At 62.0% G+C, this 18233-nt stretch overlaps 1 protein-coding gene across 1 annotated transcript; it reads right to left on the reverse strand.

Moving 5' to 3' along the window:
• Positions 1 to 3810: 3810 nt before the first annotated feature.
• Positions 3811 to 17213, reverse strand: LOC148590596 (serine/threonine-protein kinase MARK2-like; the record flags this gene model as incomplete). The annotated part of the gene is made up of 10 exons (XM_088538837.1): positions 17088 to 17213; positions 15426 to 15479; positions 14157 to 14205; positions 12663 to 12728; positions 10646 to 10716; positions 9938 to 9994; positions 6408 to 6644; positions 5419 to 5538; positions 4689 to 4788; positions 3811 to 3917 (listed from the first exon to the last, which is right to left on the reverse strand). Coding segments are annotated over exons 1-10 (987 nt in total), but the record flags the coding sequence as incomplete, so codon positions are not given.
• Positions 17214 to 18233: the final 1020 nt, after the last annotated feature.

An 18233-nucleotide genomic window follows, 5' to 3' on the forward strand; every position in this document is an offset into this window, starting at 1 on the left:
TCCCATTCCCGATCCCGATCCCGATCCCATTCCCGATCCCATCCCCGTTCCCATTCCCATTCCCAATCCCGATCCCGGATCCTCGTTCCCATTCCCGATCCCGATCCCATTCCCGATCCCGGATCCTCGTTCCCATTCCCAATCCCGATCCCATTCCCGATCCCGGATCCTCGTTCCCATTCCCGATCCCGATCCCATCCCGATCCCGGATCCTCGTTCCCATTCCCGATCCCGATCCCATCCCGAATCCTCGTTCCCATTCCCGATCCCGGATCCTCGTTCCCATTCCCATTCCCATTCCCGATCCCATCCCGATCCCGGATCCTCGTTCCCATTCCCATTCCCGATCCCGATCCCATTCCCGATCCCATCCCCGTTCCTCACCCTCCTCGCTCCCATTCTCATTCCCATCCTCATCCCCATTCCCATCACCATCCCCGTTCCTATTCCCATTCCCGTATCCCATTCCCGTTCCTCACCCTGCTCGCTCCCATCCCCGTTCCCATCCCCATCCTCATTTTCACTCCCATTCCCAATCCCATTCCTGCTCCCATTCCCATCATTCCCATCCCCATCCCCATTCCCATCATTCACACCATTCCCCTTCCCATCATTCCCATCATTGCCATCATTCCGGTCATTCCCATCATTCCCAATTCCGCTCCCGTTATTCCCGTCATTCCCATTGTCACTCACCCTGGTCGCTCCCATCCCCATTCCCATCGTTCCCATCCCCATTCCCATCATTCCCGATCCCATTCCCGTCATTCCCGTCTCTCACCCTGCTCGTTCCCATCCCCGTTCCCGTCATTCCCATCATTCCTGATCCCATTCCCGTTATTCCCGTCATTCCCGATCCCATTCCCGTCATTCCCATCATTCTCATCATTCCCGTCATTCCCGATCCCATTCCCGTCATTCCCATCATTCTCATCATTCCCGTCATTCCCGATCCCATTCCCGTCATTCCCATCATTCCCGTCATTCCCGTTATTCCCGTCATTCCCATCCCTCACCCTGCTCGTTCCCATCCCCATTCCCGTCATTCCCATCATTCCCATTCCCATCATTCCCGTCATTCCCATCATTCCCATCATTCCCGTCATTCCCGTCATTCCCGTCTCTCACCCTGCTCGTTCCCATCCCCATTCCCATCATTCCCATCATTCCCGATCCCATTCCCATTCCCGTCTCTCACCCTGCTCGTTCCCATCCCCATTCCCGTCATTCCCGATCCCATTCCCATCATTCCCGATCCCATTCCCATCATTCCCGATCCCATTCCCGTCATTCCCGTCATTCCCATCATTCCCATCATTCCCGATCCCATTCCCATCATTCCCGTCATTCCCGTCATTCCCATCATTCCCGTCATTCCCGATCCCATTCCCGTCATTCCCGTTATTCCCGTCATTCCCGTCTCTCACCCTGCTCGTTCCCATCCCCATTCCCATCATTCCCGTCATTCCCATCATTCCCGTCATTCCCGTTATTCCCATCATTCCCGTCATTCCCGTCATTCCTGTCATTCCCGTCTCTCACCCTGCTCGTTCCCATCCCCATTCCCGTCATTCCCGATCCCATTCCCGTCATTCCCATCATTCCCATTCCCGTCATTCCCATCATTCCCGTCATTCCCGTCATTCCCGATCCCATTCCCGTCATTCCCATTCCCGTCATTCCCATTCCCGTCATTCCCGATCCCATTCCCGTCATTCCCATTCCCGTCATTCCCATTCCCGTCATTCCCGATCCCATTCCCGTCATTCCCGATCCCATTCCCGTCATTCCCATTCCCGTCATTCCCATTCCCGTCATTCCCGATCCCATTCCCGTCATTCCCGATCCCATTCCCGTCATTCCCATTCCCATCATTCCCGTCATTCCCGTTATTCCCGTCATTCCCGTCATTCCCACCATTCCCGTCTCTCACCCTCCTCGTTCCGACGCTCTCGGGGGCTCCTGGCGCTCGGGGACCCCCCGGGGGGGTCGGGGACAACCCGGGAGCGGGGGGGGGCCTGGGGGGGGACGGTGACGTCATCGACGTCCCCAACGTCACCGATGTCCCCAACGTCACCCCCAGTGTCCCCAATGTCCCCAATGTCCCCCCAGTGTCCCCAGTGTCACCAACGTCCCCCGGTGACACCGATGGCACCGATGTCCCCAACGTCACCCCCAGTGCCCCCAATGTCCTCCGGTGTCACCAACGTCCCCCCATGGTGTCACCAGTGTCACCAATGTCACCATTGTCCCCAATGTCACCAACATCCCCCGGTGTCACCAACGTCCCCAATGTCCCCAATGTCCCCCCCACGGTGACGCCGACGTCACCAATGTCCCCAATGTCCCCCCCAGTGTCCCCAGTGTCACCAACGTCCCCCGGTGACACCGACGGCACCGACGTCCCCAATGTCCCCCCCAGTGTCCCCAATGTCCTCCGGTGTCTCCAATGTCCCCCCATGGTGTCACCATTGTCCCCAATGTCACCAACATCCCCTGGTGTCCCCCAGTGTCCCCAATGTCCCCCAGTGTCACCGATGTCCTCCAGTGTCACCAACATCCCCTGATGTCCCCAATGTCCCCAACGTCCCCCCCAGTGTCCCCAGTGTCCCCAATGTCCCCCAATGTCACCAACGTCCCCCCACGGTGTCACCAATGTCCCCAACGCCCCCCATGTCCCCAACCCCCCCCGGTGTCCCCATGATGTCCCCAATGTCCCCCGGTGTCCCCAACGTCCCCCAATGTCCCCCAGTGTCACCAACCCCCCCCATGACACCAACCCCGGTGTCACCGTGTCCCCAACCCCCCTGTCCCCCTGTCCCCATGTCCCCCGTGTCCCCAATGTCCCCCGGTGTCACCATGTCCCCAATGTCCCCCTGTGTCCCCAATCCCCCCTGTCACCGTGTCCCCCTGTCCCCATGGCGTCCCCGTGTCCCCTGGTGTCCCCAACCCCCCCATGTCCCCCTGTCCCTGTGTCCCCAACCCCCCTGTCCCCATGGTGTCACCATTGTCCCCATGTCCCCTTGTCCCCCCATGTCCCCAATGTCCCCAAGTGTCCCCAATGTCCCCATGTCCCTCCATCTCCTCATTCCCGGTGTCCCCCCATGTCCTCCTTATCCCCATGTCCCCCAATGTCCCCAGTGTCCCCAATGTCCCCCCGTGTCCCCATTGTCCCCAATGTCCTCGATGTCCCCTCAGTGTCCCCCATGTCCCCATTGTCTCCCTGTGTCGCTCTGTGTCCCCAATGTCCCCTCAATGTCCCCATTGTCCCCTCACTGTCCCCCTGTGTCCCCCGTGTCCCCCCATGTCCCCATTGTCCCCATTGTCCCCAATGTCCCCCCTCGTCCCCCGGCTCCTCCAGCAGCAGGTAGGTCGCCATCACCTCGTTGTGTCCCCATGTCCCCATTGTCCCCATTGTCCCCATTGTCCCCTCATTGTCCCCATTGTCCCCATGTCCCCATTGTCCCCATTGTCCCCACCTCGTCCTCCAGCAGCAGGTACGTCGCCATCACCTCGTTGTGTCCCCATGTCCCCATTGTCCCCTCATTGTCCCCTCATTGTCCCCAATGTCCCCAATGTCCCCAATGCCCCCCCATGTCCCCATTGTCCCCTCATTGTCCCCATTGTCCCCATGTCCCCATTGTCCCCACTGTCCCACCTCGTCCTCCAGCAGCAGGTAGGTGGCCATGACCTCGTTGTGTCCCCATGTCCCCATTGTCCCCATGTCCCCATTGTCCCCTCATTGTCCCCATTGTCCCCAATGTCCCCATGTCCCCATTGTCCCCATTGTCCCCATTGTCCCCATTGTCCCACCTCCTCCTCCAGCAGCAGATACGTCGCCATCACCTCGTTGTACTTCTGCCCCACAAGTGACTCGTGGATCTCGTCCCGCGCGTAGCCCATGGCCACCATGAGCTCTGGGGGAGCGACGGGGGGGCTGCCCCACATCCTGCCCCACACGTGGGGGGCTGCCCCACATCCCTGCCCCACACAGCCCTGCTCTGCCCCACACGTCCCCGCTCCTGCCCCACACGGCCCTGCCCCACACGTGGGGGGTGGCCCCACACGACCCCTCCCTGCCCCACACAGCCCTGCCCTGCCCCACACATCTCTGCCCCACATCCCTGCCCCACATGGCCCCTCCCTGCCCCACATCCCTGCCCCACATCCCTGCCCCACACATCCCCACTCCTGCCCCACACATCCCTGCCCCACATCCCCTCTCTGCCCCACATGGCCCCCCACTGCCCCACACAGCCCTGCCCCACGTCCCCACCCCACACATCCCCACTCTACCCCACACGTCCCTGCCCCACATCCCCTCCCTGCCCCACATCCCTGCCCCACACATTCCCCTCTCCGCCCCACATCCCCACTCCTGCCCCACACATCCCCTCCCTGCCCCACACATCCCCACTCTACCCCACACATTCCCCTCCCTGCCCCACACATCCCTGCCCCACATGTCCCTGCCCCACATCCCTGCCCCACACATCCCCACTCCTGCCCCACACATCCCCTCCCTGCCCCACACATTCCCCTCTCTGCCCCACATCCCCACTCCTGCCCCACACATCCCCGCCCCATGGCCCTGCCCCACACATCCCTGCCCCACACATCCCCACTCTACCCCACACATCCCTGCTCCGCCCCACACATCCCCTCCCCGCCCCACACGTCCCCCCCACCCGTCCGCCGTGGGTCGCGGTAGTCGGGCGCCGGCTCCGCGTACGGCCGCAGCTCGTCGTCCTCGTGACCCACGTTGAGCCAGCGGTCGCGCATGATTTGCTGGGGGGACGTTGGGGACATTGGGGACATTGGGGACAATGGGGGGACATTGGGGACATGGGGACATGGGGACATTGGGGACATTGGGGACATGGGGACATTGGGGACACATTGGGGACACGGGGGGGGTGGCCCCACCACTAGGGACCATCTGGTGCCTTTAGGGCCCCCCAGGACCCATTAGGGACCCCCTGGCCCCATTGACACCCCCAGCCCCATTTTCGGGTCCCCCCGTCCCCATTTTTGGGGTCCCCCATCCCCATTTTCGGTCCCCCCATCCCCATTTCGGGGTCCCCGTCCCCATTTCAGGGTCCCCATCCCCAGTTTTTTTGGGGTCCCCGTCCCCATTTTCAGGGTCCCCGTCCCCATTTTGGGGTCCCCGTCCCCATTTCGGTCCCCCAGTCCCATTTTTGGGGTCCCCGTCCCCATTTTGGGGTCCCCATCCCCATTTTCGGGGTCCCCCGTCCCCATTTTTGGGGTCCCCGTCCCCATTTTCGGGGTCCCCGTCCCCATTTTCGGGGTCCCCCCGTCCCCATTTTCGGTCCCCCCGTCCCCATTTTCGGGGTCCCCGTCCCCATTTTCAGGGTCCCCGCCCCATTTCCGGTCCCCCCGTCCCCGTTTCGGGGTCACCTCCAGGGTCCCCCTCTTGCTGGGGTTCAGGATCAGGAACTTCTTGAGCAGGTTCTCGCAGTCGGTCGACATGTAGAAGGGGACGCGGTACTTCCCGCGGAGCACCCGCTCGCGCAGCTCCTGGGGGACGGGCTCAGCCCCACGGCGCCCCATAGAGCCCCATAGCGCCCCATAGCGCCCCACGGCTGCCCCATAGCCTGCCCCATGGCTGCCCCATAGCGCCCCATGGCTGCCCCATAGCCTGCCCCATAGCTGCCCCATGGCTGCCCCATAGCGCCCCATAGCTGCCCCATAGCTGCCCCATAGCCTGCCCCATAGCTGCCCCATAGCTGCCCCATAGCGCCCCATAGCCGCCCCATAGCGCCCCATGGCTGCCCCATAGCGCCCCATGGCTGCCCCATAGCGCCCCATAGCCTGCCCCATAGCCGTCCCACAGCGCCCCATAGCGCCCCATAGCCGCCCCATAGCCTGCCCCATAGCCGTCCCACAGCGCCCCATAGCTGCCCCATGGCTGCCCCATAGCGCCCCATAGCTGCCCCACACCCCGCCCCATAGCTGCCCCATAGCTGCCCCATAGCTGCCCCACATCCCGCCCCATAGCGCCCCATGGCTGCCCCATAGCTGCCCCATAGCCACCCCATAGCACCCCATAGCTGCCCCATAGCCTGCCCCATAGCCTGCCCCATAGCGCCCCATAGCCGCCCCATAGCCTGCCCCATAGCGCCCCATAGCTGCCCCATGGCTGCCCCATAGCGCCCCACGGCTGCCCCATAGCGCCCCATAGGTGCCCCATAGCCTGCCCCATAGTGCCCCATAGTGCCCCATAGCTGCCCCACATCCCGCCCCATAGCGCCCCATAGCGCCCCATGGGTGCCCCATAGCCTGCCCCATAGCGCCCCATAGCGCCCCATAGCCGCCCCACATCCCGCCCCACATCCCGCCCCATAGCGCCCCATAGCTGCCCCATAGCGCCCCATAGCGCCCCACACCTTGAGGTTGTGGCCGTCGAAGGGCAGGGAGCCGCTGACCAGCGTGTACAAAATGACCCCCAGGCTCCACACGTCGACCTCGGGGCCCCCGTAGCGGCGGCCCTGGAAAAGCTCCGGGGCCGCGTAGGGGGGGGAGCCGCAGAACGTGTCCAGCTGCGATCCCGGCCGGAATTCCGTCCCGAAGCCGAAGTCGGCGAGCTTGATGTTGAGGGAGGCGTCCAGGAGGAGGTTCTCGGCCTGGAAAAGCGGGAATGTTGGGAAAAAATGTGGAAAAATTATGGGAGATGTGGGGGTTATGGGGGTTATGGGGTTATTTTCCACCTGGAAAACCGGGAATGTCGGGAATTAACTATGGAAAAATGTGGGAATTGTGGGGAGATGTGGGGAGATGTGGGGAGATGTGGGGGGTTATGGGGGTTATGGGGTTATTTTCTGCCTGGAAAACCGAGAATGCCAGGAATTAACTATGGAAAAATGTGGGAATTGTGGGAGAATGTGGGGGATATGGGGGCTATGGGGGTTATGGGGTTATTTTCCACCTGGAAAACCGGGAATGCCGGGAATTGTGGGGGGATGTGGGGGGTTATGGGGGTTATTGGGGCTATGGGGCCAGTTTGATGTTGAGGGAGGCGTCCAGGAGGAGGTTCTCGGCCTGGAAAAGTGGGAATGTTGGGAAAAACGTGGAAAAATTATGGGAGATGTGGGGGTTATGGGGTTATTTTCCGCCTGGAAAACCGGGAATGTCGGGAATTAACTAGGAAAAATGTAGGGAAATGTGGGGAGATGTGGGGAGATGGGGGGGTTATGGGGTTATTTTCTGCCTGGAAAAGCGGGAATGTCGGGAATTAACTATGGAAAAATGTAAGAAAATGTGGGGAGATGTGGGGAGATGTGGGGGTTATGGGGGTTATGGGGTTATTTTCCACCTGGAAAAGCGGGAATGTCGGGAATTGGGGGGGATGTGGGGGGATGTGGGGGGTTATTGGGGCTATGGGGCCAGCTTGATGTTGAGGGAGGCGTCCAGGAGGAGGTTCTCGGCCTGGAAAACCGGGAATAGCGGGAAAAATGTGGGAATTGTGGGAAAATGTGGGGAGATGTGGGGAGATGTGGGGGATATGGGGACTATGGGGGTTATGGGGGTTATTTTCCGCCTGGAAAAGCGGGAATGTCGGGAATTAACTATGGAGAAATGTGGGAATTGTGGGAAAATGTGGGGGGTTATGGGGGCTATGGGGGTTATGGGATTATTTTCCACCTGGAAAAGTGGGAATGCCGGGAATTAACTATGGAAAAATGTGGGAATTGTGGGGAAATGTGGGGGTTATGGGGTTATTTTCCACCTGGAAAACCGGGAATGCCGGGAATTAACTATGGAGAAATGTGGGAATTGTGGGGAAATGTGGGGAGATGTGGGGGGATATTGGGGGCTATGGGGCCAGTTTGATGTTGAGGGAGGTGTCAAGGAGCAGGTTTTCCACCTGGAAAACCGGGAATTAACTATGGAAAAATGTGGGAATTGTGGGGAAATGTGGGGAGATGTGGGGAGATGTGGGGGGTTATGGGGGTTATGGGGTTATTTTCCGCCTGGAAAACCGGGAATGTCGGGAATTAACTAGGAAAAATGTGGGAATTGTGGGGAAATGTGGGGGGATATGGGGAGATGTGGGGGGTTATTGGGGGTTATGGGGTTATTTTCCGCCTGGAAAAGCGGGAATGCCGGGAATTAACTATGGAGAAATGTGGGAATTGTGGGAAAATCTGGCGAGATGTGGGGAGATGGGAGCTATGGGGGTTATCGGATTATTTTCCACCTGGAAAACCGGGAATAGCGGGAAAAATGTGGGAATTGTGGGGAGATGTGGGGAGATGTGGGGGGTTATTGGGGCTATGGGGCCAGTTTGATGTTGAGGGAGGAGCCCAGGAGGAGGTTCTCGGCCTGGAAAACCGGGAATGCCGGGAAAAATGTGGGAATTGTGGGGAAATGTGGGGGGATGTGGGGAGATGTGGGGGGTTATGGGGTTATTTTCCACCTGGAAAAGCGGGAATGTCGGGAATTGGGGGGGATGTGGGGGGATGTGGGGGGTTATTGGGGCTATGGGGCCAGCTTGATGTTGAGGGAGGCGTCCAGGAGGAGGTTCTCGGCCTGGAAAACCGGGAATAGCGGGAAAAATGTGGGAATTGTGGGGAAATGTGGGGGGTTATGGGGGTTATGGGGGCTATGGGGGTTATGGGGTTATTTTCTGCCTGGAAAACCAGGAATGTCAGGAATTAACTATGGAAAAATGTGGGAATTGTGGGGAAATGTGGGGGTTATGGGGGCTATGGGGATTATGGGGTTATTTTCTACCTGGAAAAGCGGGAATGCCGGGAATTAACTATGGAAAAATGTGGGAATTGTGGGGAGATGTGGGGGGCTATGGGGGCTCTGGGGGGTTATTGGGGCTATGGGGCCAGTTTGATGTTGAGGGGGGTGTCAAGGAGGAGGTTCTCGGCCTGGAAAACCGGGAATGTTGGGAAAAAATGTGGAAAAATTATGGGAGATGTGGGGGTTATGGGGCCAGTTTGATGTTCAGGGATGCGTCAAGAAGCGGGTTTTCCGCCTGGAAAACTGGGAATGCCGGGAATTGGAGGGGCATGTGAGGGGTTATGGGGCGCTATGGGGGGTTATTGGGGCTATGGGGCCAGTTTGATGTTCAGGGGGGTGTCAAGGAGGAGGTTCCCGGCCTGGAAAACTGGGAATGTTGGGAAAAATGTGGGAATTGTGGGAAAATGTGGGGAGATGGGGGGGTTATGGGGTTATTTTCCGCCTGGAAAACCGGGAATGTCGGGAATTAACTATGGAAAAATGTGGGAATTGTGGGGAGATGTGGGGAGATGTGGGGGGCTATGGGGTTATTTTCCGCCTGGAAAAACCGGGAATGCTGGGAATTAACTATGGAGAAATGTGGGAATTGTGGGGAGATGTGGGGGGTTATTGGGGCTATGGGGCCAGTTTGATGTTGAGGGAGGGGTCCAGGAGGAGGTTCTCGGCCTGGAAAAGCGGGAATGTTGGGAAAAATGTGGGAATTGTGGGAAAATGTGGGGGGATGTGGGGGTTATGGGGGTTATGGGGGTTATGGGGTTATTTTCCGCCTAGAAAACCGGGAATGCCGGGAATTGTGGGGGGATGTGGGGACTGTCCCCAGGGTGTCCCTGGTGTCCCTGGGTGTCCCCATTGTCCCCTCATTGTCCCCATGTCCCATGTCCCCCCGTGTCCCCTCATTGTCCCCCTTGTCCCTGTGTCCCCTCATTGTCCCCATGTCCCCACGTCCCTCCGTGTCCCCATGTCCCCACACTGTCCCCATTGTCCCTGTGTCCCCTCATTGTCCCCATGTCCCCATGTCCCCCCGTGTCCCCTCATTGTCCCCACTGTCACCTTGAGGTCCCAGTGCACAACCCATTTCTGGTGACAGCCCCATGTCCCCACACTGTCCCCATTGTCCCTGTGTCCCCTCATTGTCCCCGTGTCCCCTCACTGTCCCCACCGTCACCTTGAGGTCCCGGTGCACGATCCGTTTCTGGTGACAATACTGCACGGCCGACACGATCTGCGACAGGACGAGGCCACCGTGACCCAGGGCCACCAGTGTCCCCAATGTCCCCAACGTCCCCAGAGCGGCCCCGGGTCCCCCCGGGTCCCCATTGTCCCCATATCCCCCATGTCCCCCCATTGTCCCCATGTCCCCTCATTGTCCCCATGTCCTCTCATTGTCCCCATTCCCCCCGTTGTCCCCATTCCCCCCGTTGTCCCCATTGTCCCCCGTTGTCCCCATGTCCCCCCGTTGTCCCCATGTCCCCCCATGTCCCCATGTCCCCCGTTGTCCCCGTTGTCCCCATGTCCCCTCATTGTCCCCATTGTCCCCATGTCCCCCCATTGTCCCCATTATCCCCTCGTTGTCCCCATTGTCCCCACGTCCCCCATTGTCCCCACATCCCCCCATTGTCCCCATGTCCCCTCATTGTCCCCATGTCCCCCGTTGTCCCCATGTCCCCATGTCCCCCCATTGTCCCCATGTCCCCATGTCCCCTCATTGTCCCCCATGTCCCCTCATTGTCCCCATTGTCCCCATGTCCCCCCATTGTCCCCATTGTCCCCATGTCCCCGTTGTCCCCATTCCCCCCATTGTCCCCCATGTCCCCCCATTGTCCCCATTGTCCCCATGTCCCCTCCTTGTCCCCATGTCCCCTCCTTGTCCCACCTGTCTGAACTTGGCTCTCGCCTCCTTCTCCTTCATGCGGCCGTGAGCGACCAGGTAGTCAAAGACCTCACCTGGGGACATGGGGACAATGGGGGGAATGGGGACAACGGGGGACATAGGGACAACGGGGACAATGGGGACAACGGGGGGACATGGGGACATGGGGACAATGGGGGGACATGGGGACAATGGGGGGACATGGGGACAATGGGGATAACGGGGACAAGGGGGACAATGGGGACAATGGGGACAATGGGGGGACACGGGGACAATGGGGACAATGGGGACAAGGGGGACAAGGGGGACAATGGGGGGACACGGGGACAATGGGGACAATGGGGACATGGGGACAATGGGGGGACACGGGGACAATGGGGGGACATGGGGACAATGGGGACAATGGGGACAAGGGGGACAAGGGGGACAATGGGGGGACACGGGGACAATGGGGACAATGGGGACATGGGGACAATGGGGGGACACGGGGACAATGGGGGGACATGGGGACAATGGGGACAATGGGGGGACACGGGGACAATGGGGGGACACAGGGACATGGGGACAACGGGGACAATGGGGACATGGGGACAATGGGGACATGGGGACAATGGGGACAATGGGGGGACGTGGGGACAATGGGGGGACGTGGGGGGGACATGGGGACACAGGGGACACAGCAGGGACACGGGAGGGGACATGGGGGGACACATGACGGGACACAGGAACAGGGGACACAGGGGGACAGGGACATGGGGGGACACAGGGGGACATGGGGGGGACAGAGGGGGACATGGGGACACGGGGGGACATGAGGGGACAGGGACACATGGGGACACAGCGGGGACACAGGGACAGGGACATGGGGGGACATGAGGACACAGGGGGGACACAGGAGGGGACACAGGGCAGGGCCACCCCCGCTGTCCCCACCCGGTGGCACCGCCCCTGTCCCCTGTGTCCCCAGGGCCACCCCCGCTGTCCCCAAGCCCCGCGCTTGTCCTGCCCCCCCCCCGTGTCCCCATTGTCCCCTGTCCCCATTGTCCCCCTGTCCCCATCCTCCCTGTGTCCCCGTTGTCCCTGTGTCCCCGTTGTCCCCAATGTCCCCCTGTTGTCCCGTTGTCCCCGTGTCCCCCCATTGTCCCCATTGTCCCCCCATGTCCCCTCATTGTCCCCATTGTCCCTGTGTCCCCACGTTGTCCCCATGTCCTCTCATTGTCCCCCCATTGTCCCCATGTCATCATGTCCCTGTGTCCCCCCATTGTTCCCTCGTTGTCCCCATGTCCCTGTGTCCCCATGTCCCCATTGTCCCCCCATTGTCCCCGTGTCCCCATGTCCTCCCCATTGTCCCCATGTCCCCGTGTCCCCACGTTGTCCTCCTGTTGTCCCCTCGTTGTCCCCATGTCCCCGTGTCCCCCATTGTCCCCGTTGTCCCCCCATTGTCCCCGTGTCCCCATTGTCCCCATATCCCCATTGTCCCCTCGCTGTCCCCATTGTCCCCATTGTCCCCGTTGTCCCCGTTATCCCCGTGTCCCCCCGTTGTCCCCATGTCCCCGTTGTCCCCGTTGTCCCCGTTGTCCCCCTGTTGTCCCCATGTCCCCGCTGTCCCCATTGTCCTCATTGTCCCCGTTGTCCCCCCGTTGTCCCCGTTGTCCCCATGTCCCCTCATTGTCCCCGTTGTCCCCATGTCCCCATTGTCCCCTCGTTGTCCCCATTGTCCCCGTTGTCCCCCCGTTGTCCCCATTGTCCCCGTTGTCCCCGTTGTCCCCATGATGTCCCCGTTGTCCCCAATGTCCCCATTGTCCCCCCGTTGTCCCCATTGTCCCCGTTGTCCCCAATGTCCCCATTGTCCCCGTGTCCCCCCGTTGTCCCCGTTGTCCCCATTGTCCCCCCGTTGTCCCCGTTGAACCCCCATTGTCCCCGTTGTCCCCATTGTCCCCATTGTCCCCGCTGTCCCCATTGTCCCCGTTGTCCCCATTGTCCCCTTGTTGTCCCCATTGTCCCCATTGTCCCCGCTCACCCCCGCTCGCGTACTCCATCACCAGGTACAGGGTCTTCTCCGTCTCGATGACCTCGAACAGCTTCACTGGGGACACGGGGACAGCGCGGTGACACCGGGGACACGGGGGGACATGGGGACATGGGGGGACACGGGGGGGACATGGGGGGACACGGGGGGGACATGGGGACATGGGGGGACACCAGGGACACGGGGACACGGGGGGACACGGGGGGACATGGGGACACGGGGGGGACATGGGGACATGGGGGACATGGGGACAGCGCGGTGACATGGGGGGACACCGGGGGGACACGGGGACACAGGAGGACACGGGGGGGACATAGGGACACCGCGGTGACATGGGGGGACATGGGGGGACACGGGGGGACATGGGGGACATGGGGGGACATGGGGACATGGGGGGACATGGGGACATGGGGGGACATGGGGGGACACGGGGGGACATGGGGGGACATGGGGGGACATGGGGACATGGGGGGACATGGGGGGACACGGGGGGACATGGGGGGACATGGGGGGACATGGGGTCACCGCAGGGACACGGGGGTGACACCAGGGTGACATGGGGACACCGTGAGGACATGGGGGGACATGGGGACATCGTGGGGACACCAGGGTGACACAGGGGGACATGGGGACATGGGGACACTACAGTGACACCGGGGTGACACGGGGGGACACCAGGGACATGAAGACAGGGGGTGACATGGGGAGACACTGGGGACATGGGGTGACACCAGGGACACGGGGACATGGGGACACCGCGGTGACACCGGGGTGACATGGGGACACATGGGGACATGGGGATACATGGGGACACTGCAGTGACATGGGGTGACACCGGGTGGCACCAGGGACACGGGGTGACACCAGGGACATCAGGGACATGGGAACATGGGGGAACACCAAGGACATGGGGGGACACCAGGGACATGGGGGGACATGGGGACACCACGGTGACATGGGGACACAGGGGGACACGGGGTGACACCAGGGACACAGGGACACTGCAGCGACATGGGGACATCAGGGACACGGAGACATGGGGTGACATGGGGACCCTGGGGACACCGGGGGGACACGGGGTGACACTGGGGCCCTGAGGACACCCGGGACACGGGGACAGCAGGGACACGGGGACCCCGCGGTGACACCAGGGACATGGGGACAGCAGGGACACGGTGGCACAGGGACCCCACGGTGACACCGGTGACAGGGGGACCCCGCGGTGACACAGGTGACACGGGGACACGGGTGACACGGGGACACGGTGGTGACACGGGGACCCCGCGGTGACACGGGTGACACGGGGACACGGGTGACACGGGGACACGGGTGACACGGGGACACGGCGGTGACACGGGTGACACGGGGACACGGGTGACACGGGGACCCCACGGTGACACCGGGACACGGCGGTGACACGGGTGACACGGGGACACGGGTGACACGGTGACACGGGTGACACGGGGATGCGGCGGTGGCGCTCACCGATGTTGGGGTGGTTGAGGACCTTCATGATCCGCACCTCCCGGAACAGCTGTGGGGACAACCGTGACGTCACCGTGACGTCACCATGTGACACCATGACAGCACCACAATGTCACCGCGACAGCACCGTGTGACACCGCGACGGCACCGCGACGTCACCGCGACGGTACCGCAACGTCACCACGGTGTCACCGTGACGTCACCGCGACGGCACCACGGTGTCACCGCGACGCCACCGCAACAGCACCACACTGTCACCACGACGTCACCGCGCGTCACTGCAACGTCACCACGTGTCACCGCGACGGCACCGCATGACACCGTGACGTCACCGCGGCGTCACCGCAACAGCACCGCGTGTCACCGCGATGTCACCATGACATCGCTGCGCGTCACTGCGACGTCACCACGTGTCACCATGATGGCACTGCAACAGCAACCATGATGTCACCGCGACGGCACCGCGTGACACCGCGGCGTCACCGCAACAGCACCATGACATCACCGCGCGTCACTGTGATGGCACCATGCGTCACCGCGACGGCACCGCAACAGCACCACAATGTCACCGCGACGGCACCATGTGACACCGCAATTGTCACCGCGACGTCACCGCAGCGTCACCATGACGTCACCGTGATGGCACCGCGACAGCACCACAATGTCACCGCGACGGCACCGCGTGTCACTGTGATGGCACTGCGACAGCAGCACAACAGCACCGTGGTGTCACCGTGACGTCACCGCGACAACGCCACGGTGTCACCATGACGGCACCGCGTGTCACCGCGACAGCACCGCAACGGCACCGCGATGGCACCACAATGTCACCGCGACAGCACCGCGTGTCACTGTGACGGCACCGCAATAGCACCGCGGTGTCACCGTGATGTCACCGCGACGGCACCACAATGTCACCGTGATGTCACCGTGACAGCACCGCACGTCACCGCGACGGCACCACAACAGCACCGCGATGGCACCGTGATGTCACTACCACGTCACCGTGACGGCACAATGTCACCGCGGTGTCACCACATGGCACCGCGTGTCACCATGGTGTCACCACGATGTCACCGCAACGGCACCGCGTCACCGTGATGGCACCATGCCAGCACGTGTCACCGCGATGTCACCACAACCGCACCGCGTCACCGCGCGTCACCGTGCCAGCCCGCGTCCCCACGTGTCCCCACGTGTCACCGTGCCAGCCCGTGTCACCGCGTGTCACCACGTGTCCCCACGTGTCACCGCGTGTCCCCGTGTCACCTTCTGCAGGCTGGACGAGTTGAGCTGGGTCTTGTCAATGATCTTCACGGCCACCTGTGGGGACACGGGGGTGACGGCGTCACCTCGCGCGGCCTGTCCTGTGTCCCCGTCCCGGTGACGTCCCCGTCCCATGTCCCCGTGACATCCCCGTCCCATGTCCCCGTCCCGTGTCCCCGTTCTGGTGACATCCCTGTCCTGTGTCCCCATCCCGGTGATGTCCCCGTCCCATGTCCCATCCCGTGTCTCCTCAGATGTCCCCTCGTGTGTCCCTGTCCTGTGTCCCATCCCCTGTCCCCGTGGCAGTGTCCCCAGTGTCCCCACGGTGTCCCTGGTGTCCCCGCTGTCCCCTCACGGTGTCCCCAGTGTCACCCACCTCCTTTCCGGTGACCACATGCGGCACCAGTGTCACCTTGGCCAAGTTCCCTGTCCCCATCCCATGACCCATCCCGTGTCCCCATGGTGTCCCCAATGTCCCCACGGTGTCCCTGGTGTCCCTGCTGTCCCCTCACGGTGTCCCCAGTGTCACCCACCTCCTTCCTGGTGACCACGTGTGGCACCAGCGTCACCTTGGCCAAGTTCCCTGTCCCCATCCCGTGTCCCCATGGTGTCCCCAATGTCCCCACGGTGTCCCCAATGTCCCCAGTGTCCCCATGGTGTCCCTGGAGTCCCCTCATGGTGTCACCCACCTCCTTCCTGGTGACCACGTGTGGCACCAGCGTCACCTTGGCCAAGTTCCCTGTCCCCATCCTGTGTCCCATCCCGTGTCCCCATGGTGTCCCCAATGTCCCCATGGTGTCCCTGATGTCCCCAATGTCCCCAATGTCCCCATGGTGTCCCTGGTGTCACCCACCTCCTTCCTGGTGACCACACGTGGCACCAGTGTCACCTTGGCCAAGTTCCCTGTCCCCATCCCGTGTCCCCTCATGGTGTCCCCATCCCATGTCCCCACACGGTGGCAGTGTCCCCAGTGTCCCCAGTGTCCCCAATGTCCCCATGGTGTCCCCTCGCGGTGTCCCCTCGCTGTCACCCACCTCCTTTCCGGTGAGCACGTGCCGGGCCAGCCTCACCTTGACCAAGTTCCCTGTCCCCATCCCGTGTCCCATCCCCTGTCCCCATGGTGTTCCCAATGTCCCCAATGTCCCCATAGTGTCCCCGGTGTCCCCAGTGTCCCCAATGTCCCCTCACGGTGTCACCCACCTCCTTCCCGGTGAGCACGTGCCGGGCCAGCTTCACCTTGGCGAAGGTCCCTGTCCCCATCCCGTGTCCCCATCCCGTGTCCCCAGTGTCCCCATGGTGTCCCCAATGTCCCCAGTGTCCCCAATGTCCCCTCATGGTGTCACCCACCTCCTTCCCGGTGAGCACGTGCCGGGCCAGCTCCACCTTGGTGAAGTTCCCTGTCCCTATGGTGTCCCATGTCCCCATCCCGTGTCCCCAATGTCCCCACGGTGTCCCCAATGTCCCCACGGTGTCCCCAATGTCCCCTCATGGTGTCACCCACCTCCTTCCCGGTGAGCATGTGCCGGGCCAGCTTCACCTTGGCCAAGTTCCCTGTCCCCATCCTGTGTCCCGTGTCCCCATGGTGTCCCTGGTGTCCCCAATGTCCCCGGTGTCCCCAATGTCCCCAGTGTCCCCAGTGTCCCCAATGTCCCCAATGTCACCCACCTCCTTCCCGGTGAGCACGTGCCGGGCCAGCTTCACCTTGGCGAAGTTCCCTTTTCCGATGGTCTTGAGCAGCCGGTAGTTCCCCACGTGCGGCTGTTCGTCACCGCCGGGGCGGCCGCGCGGCATCGCGGGGACCTTGGGGACGCTGCCACCGCCACCGGCCTTGGCCTCGGCCTGGGGACACGGGGGGACACGGGGGGACATGGGGACAACGCGTTGGCACCCGGAGCGGCACCCGAACGGGTGTTCGGAGGTGCCTGTTGTCACCCAAAGGGGTGTTGGGAGGCCCCTGTTGTCACCCAGACGGGTGTTGGGTCACCCGGGTTGTCACCTAAAGGGGTGTCAGGACACCCATGTTGTCACCCAAAGCGTCACCCAAACAGGTGTTGGGAGATTCCTGTTGTCACCCAGATGGGTGCTGCAGTGCCCATGTTGTCACCTAAAGGGGTGTCACCTAAAGGGGTGTCGGGACACGCACGTTGTCACCCAGAGCGTCACCCAAACGGGTGTTGGGTCACCTGTGTTGTCACTTAAAGCAGTGACACCTGAAAGGGTGTCAGGACACCCATGTTGTCACCCAGAGCATCACCCAAACGGGTGTTGGGAGGCCCCTGTTGTCACCCAAAGGGCTGTCACCTAAAGGGGTGTCAGGACACCCGTGTTGTCACCCAAAGGGGTCTTGGGAGGCCCCTGTTGTCACCCCAATGGGTGTTGGGACACCTGGGGTGTCACCTAACGGGGTGTCACCTGAGGGGGTGTCACCCATAGGTGTGTTGGGACACCCGGGGTGTCACCCGGCCGCCTGTTGGGAGTCCCTGTTGTCACCCGGCCGCCTGTTGGCGCCGCCGCTGTCGTCACCGGACGGTGTCACCCCCGGGCGGGTGACGGGACCCCCGGCTCCGGTTGTGCCGTCACCCGCCCCGATCCCCCACCAGGACATTCCGGAAGCCGGAGCCCAAATATCCCAGTTTTCCCCCCAAAAGGCGCCCGGATCCCAGTTTTCCCCCCGGAAACCGGGATTTCAATCCCACTGGGCCCAAATATCCCGGTTTTCCGCCCAACCCCGTCCCGGGACACCCGGATTCCCCCTCCGGATACCCAAATCCCTGCGGTTTCACCCCAAAACGCCGGGAAAATTCCCGCTTT

This window comes from Tinamus guttatus, unplaced genomic scaffold (genome assembly GCF_059628265.1).
Source record: "Tinamus guttatus ecotype Peru unplaced genomic scaffold, ASM5962826v1 Tinamus_guttatus_pri_ptg001224l, whole genome shotgun sequence".
NCBI classification, from domain to species: Eukaryota; Metazoa; Chordata; class Aves; order Tinamiformes; family Tinamidae; genus Tinamus; species Tinamus guttatus.